Source organism: Lycium barbarum, chromosome 11 (assembly GCF_019175385.1).
Source record: "Lycium barbarum isolate Lr01 chromosome 11, ASM1917538v2, whole genome shotgun sequence".
Taxonomy (NCBI): Eukaryota; Viridiplantae; Streptophyta; class Magnoliopsida; order Solanales; family Solanaceae; genus Lycium; species Lycium barbarum.
In genome coordinates this window covers 113,643,399-113,659,041 of record NC_083347.1, presented here as the reverse complement: position 1 = coordinate 113,659,041, position 15,643 = coordinate 113,643,399, and the positions used below count along the sequence as shown (strand labels likewise).

General features: G+C 32.7%; 1 protein-coding gene across 4 annotated transcripts; it reads right to left on the bottom strand.

Annotated features, from left to right (window-relative positions):
- Nucleotides 1–10,566: 10,566 nt before the first annotated feature.
- On the bottom strand, nt 10,567–14,871 carry LOC132619251 (serine/threonine-protein phosphatase 5-like). Of its 4 annotated transcripts, XM_060334190.1 has the most exons (5): nt 14,776–14,860; nt 14,639–14,695; nt 14,447–14,521; nt 13,969–14,138; nt 10,567–11,707 (listed from the first exon to the last, which is right to left on the bottom strand). In XM_060334190.1, exons 2-5 carry the CDS (start codon nt 14,667–14,669, stop codon nt 11,648–11,650), a joined length of 336 nt encoding a protein of 111 aa, XP_060190173.1. In that variant the 5' UTR covers nt 14,670–14,695; nt 14,776–14,860; the 3' UTR covers nt 10,567–11,647. The 4 variants fall into 4 exon arrangements, 2 of the variants coding, with proteins under 2 accessions (XP_060190173.1, XP_060190172.1); XM_060334189.1 differs by lacking the exon at nt 10,567–11,707 and having other exon boundaries at nt 13,842–14,138; XR_009574633.1 differs by lacking the exons at nt 10,567–11,707; nt 14,639–14,695 and having other exon boundaries at nt 13,842–14,138; nt 14,776–14,862.
- Nucleotides 14,872–15,643: the final 772 nt, after the last annotated feature.

Below are 15,643 nucleotides of genomic sequence, written 5' to 3'. Positions count from 1 at the left end.
AAAAAAAAAAAACTTAGTCATTCGGGATCTCGGACATACAACCCGTTATTCCTTTTATTTTTCACACTCAGGCATACAACTCGGAATTAGTATCAAGACCTCGGGCATACAACCCAGGTCGATTCTCTTAATCCCCACAGAGTCTCGGGCATGCAACCCTAAACTTAAAAAAAAAAAAAAAAAAAAAAAAAAAAAAGGGCTTTAACTTGCAAAAGAGGTTGCACAAATACAAAAGAAAGGGACAATAAAACAAAGTGTCAGAGCACACAAATACTGAGCATAGACATAGTGCAACGCTTAGGAAAGAATTAGTCAATCCTTACCCAAATAATATCCTATCCTTTTCCCAAGCCTACGTTACAACACCATAACAAGCCCTACGTGATTCTATGCTAAGGCTTCTCTCATTAGTGGATACTTACATGACGGCCAAGCTTATGGTATTACAATTGCAAGCATTGAACATCTTTCTGAGTTTGAGTGTACTTCTCTAGATGTCTCAAAGTTCAAAAATACTGAATATGTGTGAAAAGGAACTTTCTTTCTGGTGAGGGCACTTGAAACATGAGGATAGGTATAGTTCATAATCCTTGTTTGAAGCAAAATGAACCAATCTTGTCGATCTTTAGGTATGTCTGAGGTACCACTTGAAGCTATAGGAATTACCAATAAGTCGATCTTGGTTTGTTGGACGATAAATAATGGTGAATTCTTATGCACAATACTAATTGTTGGTACCAACTGAAGTCGGGGCATGTTATATCAATCATTGTTATTATTAAAAAAAAAAAAACAATTTTGCTGGATTTTGCTTTCGTGATTTTGTTATTTTTTTTTCTTAATTTTGTTTTTTATCGTTGCACAGTAAATATAGTTCAATGTTGTTGTGTTGTTACTAACTCTACGAGGTATCGACATCTGGTCTTACCATGAAAGATCCTCGTATTTCTCCGCTGAAGCATGAAATTGGGAGAACATTTTTGAGTAGCTTAAAAAAAAAAAATTAAAAAAAAAAGCAAGTGCACGTCACTTTCCGCTGGAAGTATGCGAATTTTTGTTTGTTTAAACTGGGACAGAATTTTTGAGGGGGCCCTCAAAAATTCCACCAATGACGCATTTCGAGAGAAAAGGCACGGGCTCGTCCAACCCCACAATAGGACACTGCATTGGCTCGTCCAGCCCCACAATAGGACATCGAGGGCGTCATAGTCTAAAGGCATCATTCTCATAGCCTAAAGACACCATTTCATTGCCCAAGGATCTTACCTTCTGCACTTCATTCGCGCCGAAGCAAAGGCGTTACCTTCCACACCTGCATTGCATTATTATTCCGCATCGCATTTGCCTTACTTTATTATTTTTTCAAATGCTTTGCGTATGCTCGCAGACGCATTGCACTGCACCTGCATTGTTCACCGCTTTTTTTTATTGATGCATGGGCTGCGCACCGCCCTTTGCGTCGCTTTCATATATTACATGGGCCATGCACCGCCCTTTGTAATCTCTGCATAAGGCTGTGCACCGCCTTTCATATGATGCATGGGCTGCGCACCGCCCTTTGCATCGCTTTCATTTATTACATGGGCCATGCACCGCCCTTTGTAATTTCTGCATAAGGCTGAGTACCGCCTTTCATTGATGCATGGGCTGCGCACCGCCCTTTGCGTCGCTTTCATATATTACATGGGCCATGCACCGCCCTTTGTAATTTCTGCATAAGGCTGAGCACTGCCTTTCATTGATGCATGGGCTGCGCACCGCCCTTTGCATCGCTTTCATATATTACATGGGCCATGCACCGCCCTTTGTAATTTCTGCATAAGGCTGAGCACCGCCTTTCATTGATGCATGGGCTGCGCACCGCCCTTTGCATCGCTTTCATATATTACATGGGCCATGCACCGCCCTTTGTAATTTCTGCATAAGGCTGAGCACCGCCTTTCATTGATGCATGGGCTGCGCACCGCCCTTTGCGTCGCTTTCATATATTACATGGGCCATGCACCGCCCTTTGTAATTTCTGCATAAGGCTGAGCACTGCCTTTCATTGATGCATGGGCTGCGCACCGCCCTCTTGTAATTTCTGCATAAGGCTGAGCACCGCCTTTCATATGTTGCACGGGCCGTGCATCGCCCTTTGAAAATTTCTGCATAAGACATCGCACCGCATCTGCCTTGTTTTATTATTATTTTCTTAATGCCCCTGCGTATGCTCGCAGACGCATTGCACCATACCTGCATTTGTTTGTTTTAAATGCCCTGCGTATGCTCGCAGATGCACTGCACATACATTGCATCATTACTTTGCGAATGCTCGCAAACACACTGCACATGCATTGCATTATCACTTTCAGATACCCTTTAAACGCATTGCATCATGCCTTAAAAAAAAAAAAAAAAAAAAAAAAAAACGTCCATTAGTTATCACCTTTCGAACTACATTGACCTGATTCTCGTGATTGACGAGATATGTAGGAAGCTCTATGCAGAGTTCGGTCACATCAGGGCGAGAATCATTCTTTCCCCAGCAAGTACACAATCTTGCACCTTCCCAGTATCTCGTAGCTCGATACTGGGGCAATTTTGGAAGAGACGACGTGGGTATTCGAACATTTTTTTTCGGCCCTGAACAATCCTTCCCGTTTTATCATTTTTCTTTTCATTGCAACCCTACCTACAGACTGAGAGTATTGTCAAAGCTTTATCAACGTCTGACCTCTTTCTCTGTACATATCCTTTTAACAATTCTATGTCGAGCCAAAATAGGCTACATGTCAACGTCTTCGTCCGAAAACTCTTTCATCGTCTCCGGTCGAAGAGGGACAAGTTGTTGACACCTAATTTTGGCTCGACGTGCTTAAAATTAAGGTTTTGGGGGGGCCCTGATTCGTTAAAGAGCACGAAATACATTTTTTACACATTTTTACACTTTTTCAACAATTTATTGATGATTACCCTTTTTTTAGGAATTTTCTCAATTTATTGTCATTTTTTTTTTTCAAGAACCATTATTTTGCACATGTATAGCACAATATTACCATTTTCGTGCAATTAAATTGTTTCTTAATTTTATAGCAATACATTTTCATATCTTGCACATTAATATTTATATTTTATACTTACGTTATTATTTATACATGTATTAATTAATTATATTTTAGTGCAGCCCGACAGTGCAGAGAAATCGAAGCAATTAATTTTTAAACGCAGAGCAAAATTCAATCAAATCATGGTCTCATCATTTATTTATTTTTTTTAAAAAGTGAACATTTCGAGGTAATGTGTTAGGTTTTGATTAGTTAAAAGAAATAAGGGGACAAGGGGGTATGGCTCCACATTTTTTTTTTGGACTTTATGTTATAAAATAAGGGGAGGGGTTTAATTTTATGGACACAAACACACACCTACACAGCAAAGGACAACACAGATTTCATTTTTCTCTCTCTCAAAACATTCTTCTCTCCCCTCTCTCTTCTAAAAAACAAAACCCTAAACATTTCCCTCTCCTCTTCACTCTCTTTCCAGCCGCAGCCGCCGCCACCGCCGGAGGTCGGAGCTCCGGCGACGCACCAAAATCACGACAACACCTCCAAACCACCCTGCTGCCCACTTCGCTCTCCATTCCCCCACGAACCACCGCACGCACCACCACCAAGAACCCCACTGCCCATCACTGTACAGCCCACGGCTTCCCCTTCACCACCACGGCGAAATCCAGCCACCCTCAACAGACGCCGCCACCACTGCTTGCGCCGCTCTTCCCTCTCTCTAATGCCATCGCCAGCGGCTTGTTGTTTTGCTTGGATGTTATTTTATATTTTTTTTACAGATCTGGCCGGAGTTAACTTTTCCGGCGTTTTGCCGTTGAAGCGACGCCATCGAATGTCGTTGTTGGATCGATGACCGCTTCCTGCCCCTCTCCTTATTTTTGACGCTTTCGCAGAACATGCCGGAGTTTCGAAACTCCGGTGATCTCCATTAATGCCGACGACCAGCCCCTTTTCTCCTTTGTTGCTCTAATGAACACTGTCTCCACTCGTTTCTTTATTTTTTGATGTTGTTTTATGCTTTTCAGGTGACTAACAAGGATTCTAACACCATTAAAATATGGTATTTGTATGCTGTACTAATTCTATGTATAGGATTCTGTAATATATATCGAGAGAAGAGTTAGAAAAATACATGCATGGAGTAAACGGAAAGTAACAAACTTTTAAACCCCATGAGGCGAGCAAGTCCCTCAAATGGTGGATTTCCATATGCTTTTCTTCCTATTTTTAACATGTACAGGAAACATCCTTACAAGTCAAAATAGCAGACATCTTTTCTTTAATATGATAATAATGATATCTCTCTCACGTGTAACAATAGTAAATATGTTGAGCTTTTGTAGGTGATGGTGGAATTTTAGTCCTGTTTTCTATGCACTTGGTTGACTCATCCTTAGACCTAATGTAATACTAACCAGGTCCAATCTGTATATTTTAACTTGTAATTAATTTTCAAGTCTTTTGTAATAATTATTGCTAAGAGCTTAAGATATATGTACAATGGCCGATGAAGAAATTTCCGTCGATTTCCAAGGCCTTCCATGTATAAAGACGGGTTTTTATTTTAAGTTTATTCATTATTTCTTTAATTCATCCGATAGTTATTTATTATCTTACTAACATTTTTATTAAGTCTCATGCAGGTATCCGGAGTTATTTTTTGAAGTTGACACTCAAAAGAAGTTCAAATAGCTTCTTAAATTTTCTTTTTATATTTTTTTTTACATTCTTAAATTATACAAGCATAAAATATAGTGAAACTTTACTTTTTAGGGTGCAGGTTGGTGGTATTTATTTATGATCTGCTTAGGTGATTTAAATTTTATGTGTTTTAGACAAATTAATATTAGACAGTTATTATTTTTGTAGCTAATATTCTTATAGTTATCATGTTTTGCTAGAGTTTTAATTCAATAGCTTAGCACACTTAAGTGAATAAATAGGGTGATTTGCCTCAATATTTAGGCTTTAGAATATACTCTCATAATTAATTGATTAGGCGTACATACTTAGCTAGTTAAATTAGTTAACTCACTTCGAGTGCAAAATAATTACATGCTCATTTTTTTTTATACCTTTGTCACATACCCAAGCTTCTAAGTTGCACATAACTTTTTTTTTTAATAATTATTATATCACATATGTATAAAATACGTATTGCATGATTATTTATGTGAATATTCATATCATTCTTTAGTCTAAATTTTATTAATTTTTGTAAATAATAAAGCATTTTTACACATCCCTCGTATAGTTAAATTGGTCCAGCCGGGAACCACATTTGTGGATTCTGAAGGATGCCTAACACCTTCCCTTCGGAATAATTTGAACCCTTACCTAGAATCTCACTTATTTTTCGTAGACCATGTTAAGCTGCATATATTAATAATTTATAGGTACCCTAGTATACCTTAAATGCTAGGTGGCGACTCTGTACATAATTAACTATTTCAGAGCTCCATAAGTTGTGCTTTGTTTAGCCTTTGGTAAAAATGGGGTGCAACAATTAGTATGGATAGTTTAGCAATGGGTAGTTAGATTACAGAAGATTAACAATCAATTCCATAAGTCTATTTTTTTTTATGTGTTAAAACTATTTATAATGTCTAATATTATTTTATTTGGAATGATTGATTTGCAAAACAGCACGACTTTATATTTCGAGTTAAGAGAATCGTATTCTATTCTTATTATCCTAGAAAATTCCAAAACGTCACTAATATGTAAACATAAATTCAAGTATATTTTATAAATAGCTCTTTAAGTTTGAATCAATCATAAAATTTTAGCGAAGCACAGTTAATAAGAAGTAATGAAAAGGATAAAGAGAGTTTTTATTAGCTATTTTCGTATTTTTATACTCCTAAAATTAATCAATATCCTGGCATTTCAGTTATTTCAAATATTTATCAAACATTGCACAAATTCACATTTTTTCTACTTATATATTTTAAGCAATCATATTTTTTAAATAGCATTATTATCTAAAGTTTCGCAACATTTATAAGTTTATTTTAAATGGCATTTGAAGTTTCCTTTTATGCAAATTATTATAATTTCTACAAATCCCACTCTAAATAGTATATATTTTTTTAAAGCCATAGCAATATTTATAAGATTATTTTCTATAGCATTATTATATTTTTCACTTGAAGCTTTAGCAACATTCTTAAGTTTATTTTAAATAACTTTATTATCTAAAGCCTTAATAATATTTACAGATGTTATTTTAAATAGTTTATATTTTCCTTTTAAAACATCTTAGCAACATTTCTTAGCTCTTTTCTTAAAATTTCAGGTATCTTATTTAGCATTAATTAATTAACCTAAGTTTGGCTGGATAACCGTAGTTAACGGATTCTAAAGGATGCCTAACCCCTTCCCTTTAGGATAATATAGAACCCTTACCTAGAATCACACTGATTAAGCAGACTATTAACGGAGGTTTAGTTAGCTTTACCTTAGTTAATAATCAGGTGTCCTAATTCACCATAAAATTAATTAGGTGGCGACTCCTTAAAACAGAGCAATATAGGAATCACCAATATGTTGTACTCCGCTTCAACTCCCGGGTTAAAATGGGGTGTGACATGACATAGCACTTAATATTTATTCTCTTCTCATGTATACACGTATGCACTTATTTATTTTCTCCGTGCACTTTTACTTGTTCATTTTTGACTTTTTACGTTCTTTAAGAATTAATAAATCCCACATATACATATATATTATAATACTGAATATTTATTCTCTTATTTTAATTGGGCAAATTACTTGACTTTTCACGTTCTTTAAGGATTAATAAATGAAGTACTTCATTCGTCTCATATTACTTGGTCACATTACTATACTTGACTTTATACATTCTTTACGAATTAATTAATAAATGAAGTACACTCTTCGTCCCATACTACTTGGTCACATTATTATACTCGACTTTTCACATTCTTTAAGAATTAATAAATGGAGTACTCCCTTCGTCCCATATTACTTGACTACATTACTAAAAATATATGTCTATATTTCTATTCTATATTTTTCTTTATTTCTATTATATATAAGTGTGGTGAGTGGACGAACACAACATAAAATGCTTGTACCACAAGCTTTACAAATTGTACACGCAATGAATATTTGTACCAAGAGCTATATAAATTGTACACTTCAACCAACTACTTTTAATTCCACATGGACAATAAATTGTACACTTTAACCAACTACTTTTTAATTTCATGTGGACATATGTCATGGTACTAAATATTTATTGTCTTCTCATATATACATGTATGCACCGTCCGTATACTTTTACTCTCCACGTTGATTTTTCTTCTTATTATTAATTTTACCCTTCACATTAATTACTCATTTTCAAATCATTTTCCAAGGCTATTGACATTACACACCAATAAATATGAATATTATGGTAAAGTATATACTCCCTCTGTCCCATATTACTTGCCCACTTTCCGTTTTACATGGCCCGTTTTCCTTCTTTCTCAATACTTTAAATGTGAAGACAGAACGAACAATTCTCTGACATATTTATTTCCTCCGTCCACTTTTACTTGTTCACTTTTGACTTTTCACGTTCTTTAAGAATTAATAAATGAAGTATATATTTTATTATAATATCTATATTTATTAATGTAATATAGTCTCAGTAGCCTTAGAAAATGATTTTAAAATCAGTAATTAATATGAAGGGTAAAATAAGAAGAAGAAAAATTTCTTTCTCTTGATATGTTAACGTGGACAATTACTTTTGACTTTTCACGTTATTTAAGAATTAATTTGGTGATTTACGATATAGCATATATCTTTCTAATTTTGATTTCTCTGTAACAATTATTTTTATCTATAATTGTTAATATAAAAAATTATAATGTAACTAATTTATCCTTTATTAACATATTTTTTAATTAATTTAATAAAAATATTTTATTAGTTTTGCTTTTAAAAAATCCAATATATACAACACAATGGTTCTTATGTTTGGATCTGAATAGTTAATTAACTGAGATTAATATTAACTTGTCGGTATACATATGAGATATTAAAGAATTTAAAAGAAGAAAAATCTAGGATCAAAATATTAATTTTTCCTCACCTTCCTACTAATTTTCTTTTTCACATCTATGAACAACTTTCTTTGTCATGACAATAACAAATTCTTAAAAATTATTTACAAAATGCAGACCTTAAAAACTGGTTAATTAAAGCGAATAAACATATTCGGCTCTTGCATCGCAAGGGCATATATTGCTAGTAATTATAATATATATAAGTGCCATGGGGGGACGAACAAAGCTTTAAACAGCAATACCAAATGCTTCACAGATTGTACCTGCAATGATGCTTATACCATAAGCTATATAACTTGTACACTTTACCCAAGTATTTTTCTATCTCACGTGGACATTTCTAATATGTCATAGTACTTAATATTTATTCATTTCTCAAGTATAGACGTATGCATTTCAATTTGAATTCTCTGACACATTTATCTCTTCCGCGTACTTTTACTTGTTCAGTTTTTACTTTTCACGTTCTTGCCGAATATTTATTCTTTTCTCATGTATAGGCATATGCAGTTTAATTTTAATTCTCTTACATTTTTAATATATATAAGTGCCATAGGGGGGACGAACACAGCTTTAAACAGCTGTACCAAAAGCTTCACATATTGTACCCGCAATGAATGCTTATACCATAAGCTATATAACTTGCACACTTTACCTAACTATTTTTCTATCTCACGTGGACATTTCTAATATGTCATAATACTTAATATTTATTCATTTCTCAAGTATAGACGTATGCATTTCAATTTGAATTCTCCGACACATTTATTTTCTCTGTGTACTTTTACTTGTTCACTTTTGATTTTTCACGTTTTTACCGAATATTTATTCTCTTCTCATGTATGGGCATATGAACTTCAAGTTTAATTCTCTTACACAAATTTATTTCCTCCGTGCACTTTTACTTGTTCACTTTTGACTTTTCACGTTCTTTAAGAATTAGTAAATCCGTCGTGGATATATGTCATAGTACTGAATAGTTATTTTCTTCTCATGTATACATGTATGCACTTCAATTTTAATTCTCCGACACATATTTATTTCCTCCGTGCACTTTAGTTGTTCACTTTTTATTTTTCCCGTTCTTACTGAATATTTATTCTCTTCTCATGTATACATATATGCACTTCCATTTTAGTTCTCCGACACATATTTATTTCCTCCGTGCACTTTTAACTCTTGTGTGTTTACTTTTTAAGTCCCCACAGGTCCGCAGTGTCTTAATTTTCCTTACATTTCCTTCATTTGGGATGTACTCTCTCTATCTCAATTTAAGTGTCTACGTTTGACTAGGCATGGAGTTTAAGAAATAAAGATAGACTTTAAAATCTTATAGTTCTAAATTAAAAATTTGTATAATATAATAAAATATCCTTTGAATCTTGTGATTATAAACTTGACATGTAGGACTTTTCACGTTCTTATATGGAGTTTAAGAAATAAAGATAGACTTTCAAATCTTATAGTTCTAAATTAAAAATGTGTATAATCTAATAAAATATCCTTTGAATCTTGTAATTATAAACTTGACATGTAGGATATTTGAATTGTCAACTTACTAAATATGAAAAGAGGCGGACGTAACCAAAATAAGATTATTTTTTTAACAACAAACGCCCAAGCGGACGAACACAGCAACAATAAGTTGTACAAATATCAATTGAAATTATAAATAAATGAAGTGCTCCCTCCGTCTCATATTACTTGTCCACTTTTAACTGTTCACGTTCTTTAAGAATTAATAAACTAAATATATATATTATCATAATATTCATTTAGGATATTTGAATTGTCAACTTACTAAATATAAAAAGAGACGAACATAACCAAAATAAGATAATTTTTTTTAACAACAAACGCCCAAATGGATGAACACATCAATAATAAGTTGTACAAAAATCAACTGAAATTGTAAATAAATGAAGTGCTCCCTCCGTCCCATATTACTTGTTCACTTTTGACTTTTTACGTTCTTTAAGAATTAATAAATGAAGTATATATTTTATCATAATATCCATATTTATTAGTGTGTGTATAATCTCAATAGTCTTAGAAAATGATTTGAAAATGAGCAATTAATGTGAAGAGTAAAATAAGAAAAAGAAAAATTTCTTTCTCCTGATATGTCAACGTGGACAAGTAAAAGTGAAGAGAGGGAATGTCTTTCTGTCAATACTTTACTTATTTTACTCTCCTTTGCATTCTCTGATTATTGTTTCCTTACATTAATAAAATGTATTACTTTATATTTTCATTTCGGAATTAAAATTTGGTGATTTATTATATAACATATATTTTTCTAATTTTGATTTCTGTGTAACAATTCTTTTTATCTATAATTGTTAATAAAACATTATAATATATTTTTGAAATAATTTAATAAAAATATTTTATTAGTTTTGCTTTTAAAAAAATTCAATATATACAACAATGGTTCTTATGTTTGAATCTGAACAGTTAATTAATTGGGATGGATATCTACCTGTCTGTATACATATAAGATATTAAAGAATTTAAAAGAAAAAATCTAGAATCAAAATATTAATTTCCCTCCATCTTCTAATTATAACTAAAGTGATGGTACATAAAATACATTTTGTATATATTGCTATATATGATAGCAATTAGAATATTTTTAAAAGTTATTTCCAAAATACAAACCTTAAAGATTGGCTAATTAAAGTGAATAAACATGTTCGGTCACTGCTCGCACAGGCATATATGGCTAGTATTATATAAATGTGGTAAAGAGACGAACACAGCTTCCCATGGTTGTACCACAAGCTTTAAAAATTATACACGCAATGAATGCTTGTACCATAAGTTATATAAATTGTACACTTTAACCAACTAATTTATATTCCACGTAGACATATATCATATTACTTAATATTTATTCTCTTTTCATGTATAGACATATATACTTCAAATTTAATTCTCCGACACATTTATTTCCTCTGTGCACTGTTACTTGTTCACTTTTGACTTTTCGTGTTCTAGCTGAATATTTATTCTCTTCTCATGTATAAACATATGCAATTCAATTTTAATTCTCCTACACAAATTTATTTCCTCCATGCACTTTAATTTGTTCACTTTTAACTTTTCACATTCTTTGAGAATTAATAAATCCCACGTGGATATATGTCATAGTACTGATTATTTATTCGCTTCTCATATATACATGTGTGCACTTCAAATTTAATTCTCTAACACATATTTATTTCCTCCGTGCATTTTTACTTGTTCACTTTTGACTTTTCAGGTTTTTGCTAAATTTTCTTCCCATGCATACATGTATGCACTTCAATTTTAATTATCCGACACATATTTATTTTCTCCGTGCACTCTTACTTGTTCACTTTTGACTTTTCACGTTATTTAAGAATTAATAAATGAAGTACTTCTTCCCCCCTATATTTCTTGGACACATTACTTGACTTTTCACGTTCTTTAAGAATTAATAAATGAAGTACTCTCTTCGTCCCATATTTCCTATGTGGGTGTCTGAGCTTGTCAGCGCCCACACCGAGGCCCGACGAACTCAACTAAGACAATACCATTGAAGTTTACCACCTAGATGCATTAAAAGCTGAAGATTATTCAAAATAATTTAAACAAACTTTCATGTGAATGCAAATGTATGATGAGAGCATCAATGACAGTAAGTTCTTAGAAAAAGACTGCAAGGTACTCCAAAAAGAGAATATAAAACACATTTCATGATTTAGAAGGATACCCCAGAGAACTTTATTTTTCATACAGTTACAATAAAAGCTTAAAACTGATTCATGTTTCTACACTCTGTTAATGATTCAAATTAACAAAGTCAAGTTTGTAGCATTAAGGCATTCTACAAATTATCATCATCATCAATAGCATATCAAATTTATACCTGAGTGTAACAAAGACTTTCCAATCAGTATTGATGTATATATACTTCACTAAGCTTCTTGCATTTGTAAGTGAGCAATTATTAGAGTCGATTTAGACAGGGTTGACAACTTACTACAAAAGTTAAACATTCCTGGAAAAAATAAGAGCTAAAACAAAATGAAAGATCCAACTACTTGCATTACTCACATGGACATTTATCTTCTATAATTTTCATCTCCAAACCTTCCCTTTGACCTTCTTATAAGATTATAGTTTGTCAAATATTACACATTAGAGAAGTACTCTTCAGTTGTATTCTGCAGTTTTTTCTCCGCGCACACCCCCTCCAGGGAAAACAAAGAAGAAAGAGCACTCTTGTTGATTTTGAGTCATTTAGACATTTCGAGCTCCGTTACAGTTTTTTCTTAAAACTGGATATTTAGGTGAAAATGCCCTCTAATATCATTAATTTGTACAACCTAGCTTCTTCCATCTTTTTCCATGTCTAGTCTCCCCAAATGCTTTCCCAACAATCCCCTTATGTAAATTTTATCTTCATCTTCTCATATATAGGTTACTTCAGCTAACATTTTCTTGGAGCTATATTGCACCAATGAAACCAACTTTGAAAAGTCAAGACTCAAAAAAGCAGAGAAAGAGAAGCGCTAGAGAGAAACAGATTTCTAGAGCAAATTCTAGAATCTACCGATGTTAATGAAGAACAAAGTGTATTAGTGTATTACACAGCACATGCAACAGTTGATTTACACGTTTTCCCTAATATGCCCATGCAAGCACGGGCCCAACAATTTACGTTATTAATTATTATATTTCTATCTGTTCGAGCAGTTATTTAATACTTTTATTTGTTCAAGCAAGAACACACTATTTGTTTTTGTTTTGTCAGATATAAGGACACAAGTCACATTCAGCTTTAGGCTATATTATGTTAGCTTCTTGCAATTGAAAAGGGCAAGGATCGATGGCTATGCAGATGCAAAATTGTCACAGATCATACAGGTTTCTAGGTGAATACCCACGGCAAAGTACAGAAATTCAGGTAACCATTTTTTTTTTGTGCGCGAAACCACATTTTATTTGGTTGAACATTAATACACACGTGTCGGGGAAAAAAATAATATTAAGACATGCATCAACCCAAGCTAATAACGTTTTCCCCTACTTTATCTTTTCTTTTTGCCCTTAAAAATTTTCATTTGGTCTCAAATTGTATAAATAAAAGCTATAGGTCCTTCTATATGAGGTTTCCAGCGTCTAACATAATTAAAGAAAAAAGGAGGAAACATTGTCAAATGAGTTATATATTTATTAAGCAACAAAAGCTCATATCTTCAAAGCAGTTCTGTTACTTGGCCAAGCCACTAAGAGAAGGAAAATACTCTTATCTTCCATGACAGAAGCTTATTGCATACTGGGTATATGGTGATGCATACACTTGGAAGATCGGTCACTTTATCACTTACCTTATCATAAGCTTCCTCTTTAAACTCTTCGACAAACATATCAACATGAAAAAGCCAAGCAAGATATTTTGTCTAGTTTATCATTAAAATAACTTTGGTACTAAATAGGGAGAAGCTGGATTTGGTAGACAATATTTACCAAGCTTTTGTATGGAATTATAATGGGAAAAATGTTGGGAAAAATGTAGTGTAGGTCAAAAGTGGTAGATAAAACTGATTATACAACTATGTTCAAAAAGGCTCACAATATAGATTAAGAGACAGATCTAGGATTATGAATGCGAAATTCGTACTTGTTTGATGTTATTCCACCAATTTAAGAATTTCAAATTTAAAGGTTCTGCCTTCAGTAAAGCATAAATTCAAAATGTAACTAAAAATTAATAACAGAGAAGAACCAAGGATATCAACCTACATCGAAAACAATAAAAAAGTAAGCACAATTCTTTTCCAATGTTTTGACAATTTGAAACAAACCTTTGAATATCTGGGGACAATTTCAATAGCTTTAGCTCCGTCCTCTATTACGCTGCAATATTCCTTCAATTTGATGTGAGCAAACACACGATTAGCCCAGTACACCACTTTCTCACTGTTCAACTTAATCACTTGTGTGTACAGAGCAATAGCTTGTGAATACTTATGCCCTGAAACACATTGAAATCGGAAATAGACTTACTATTTAGGAATATGCATAAATGCCGCACAGTGAAATAAACTGCAAAAAGTTCTCAAGTTTACCACTCTGAGTAACAATTAACAAAGTGCAAAAAGCCCTAATCAAGCAACTATCTACTTCAGAGAAAAAATATTTTTTGTTGGGTTAAAAGTTGACATTAGGTGCTGGCCTATAGCTGATGATAGCTTTTAATTTACTAATGAGTTGCAGACATGCCATCCCATGTGTGAAATACAACTTTGCACAAAAATTAGTTCAAGCACTAAATTATTATACCTCCACTAATAGGTCCAAACATGGAAATGGACGAAAGACAGGAGATGAGAACCAAAAAGTTACTTTTTTCATGGTCTGAAACAACAACAAAAAAAACCAATCAGATTGGGTATTAACATAATCTGAACTAACATTTGTGAAATTCGAAAAGAATTCTAAAGTAACTACTATTACAACAATAATCTGTCTCACCTAAAAGTTTTATCTTTTCTTCAATAACCATGAAATTCAACCAAGAAAATGAGAAATCTAAAGAGAACTTGAAAATGTAAAAAAAGATCAGAAGAAGAAATAAAAGATTTGGACAAAAACTTAACAGGAACATATACCTGAACTTGCAAAACCAGTTGAAGGGGTGAAAAAAACTCCGAGTATTTTCTGGAAGCGGACAAACTAAGAGATGGGTTTGGGAGTCGGCAACTGTTATGGTAAAGTGAGTCTTCTAGATTTATAAAGTAGTAAAGCAAAATGACCGAAATGCCCTTGAGCTAAATGACGGATTTGCCCTTGGATGGACGACGACGGACGACCAAAGGACCCAACTGGTGCTTCTAATATAGTAGAAAAATCAAATATTTAAACCTCCTAATGATAGATATTTTCAACAAAAATGTTTATCCTTTTTTAAAAATTTCATAAGAAATAAGGACATTTAATGCACTTAATTATGGATCGATGTTATAATTTTGGTAGTATAAGAGGGGTAAGAGTTTTATTTTTAAATACAACTGAATATATTGTAAGGGTGATTATCGTAAACTTTATATATTTGTCAGATAAGGTAATTATTCGATCAATATAGTGTAAGTTAGGTTATTAAGGGGGGCAATTACGTTCTTCAATAGTTAAGAAGGGACGATACATGGTGTAATTATAATCCTATTTTTAAAATATATTTAATTCATATAAATGTATCACATATTAAATTTTATGTATATATTCCTCTAAAAAATTCTTATGATTATTTTTATTTTAAAAATAAAATAAAATTACGTAATTACACCTATGAAACCAAGCATGACATTGAGAATTATATGTAATTATATGATGACAAACAAATATGTCATTACAGTTACTATACTGTATAATTACTTAATTGTATAATTACAACCTTGGAATTTATACTGCCTAATAATTACACTATAATTTTCAGACATAATTACAAATGTTATGATCAATAATTTCATATATCCTTTG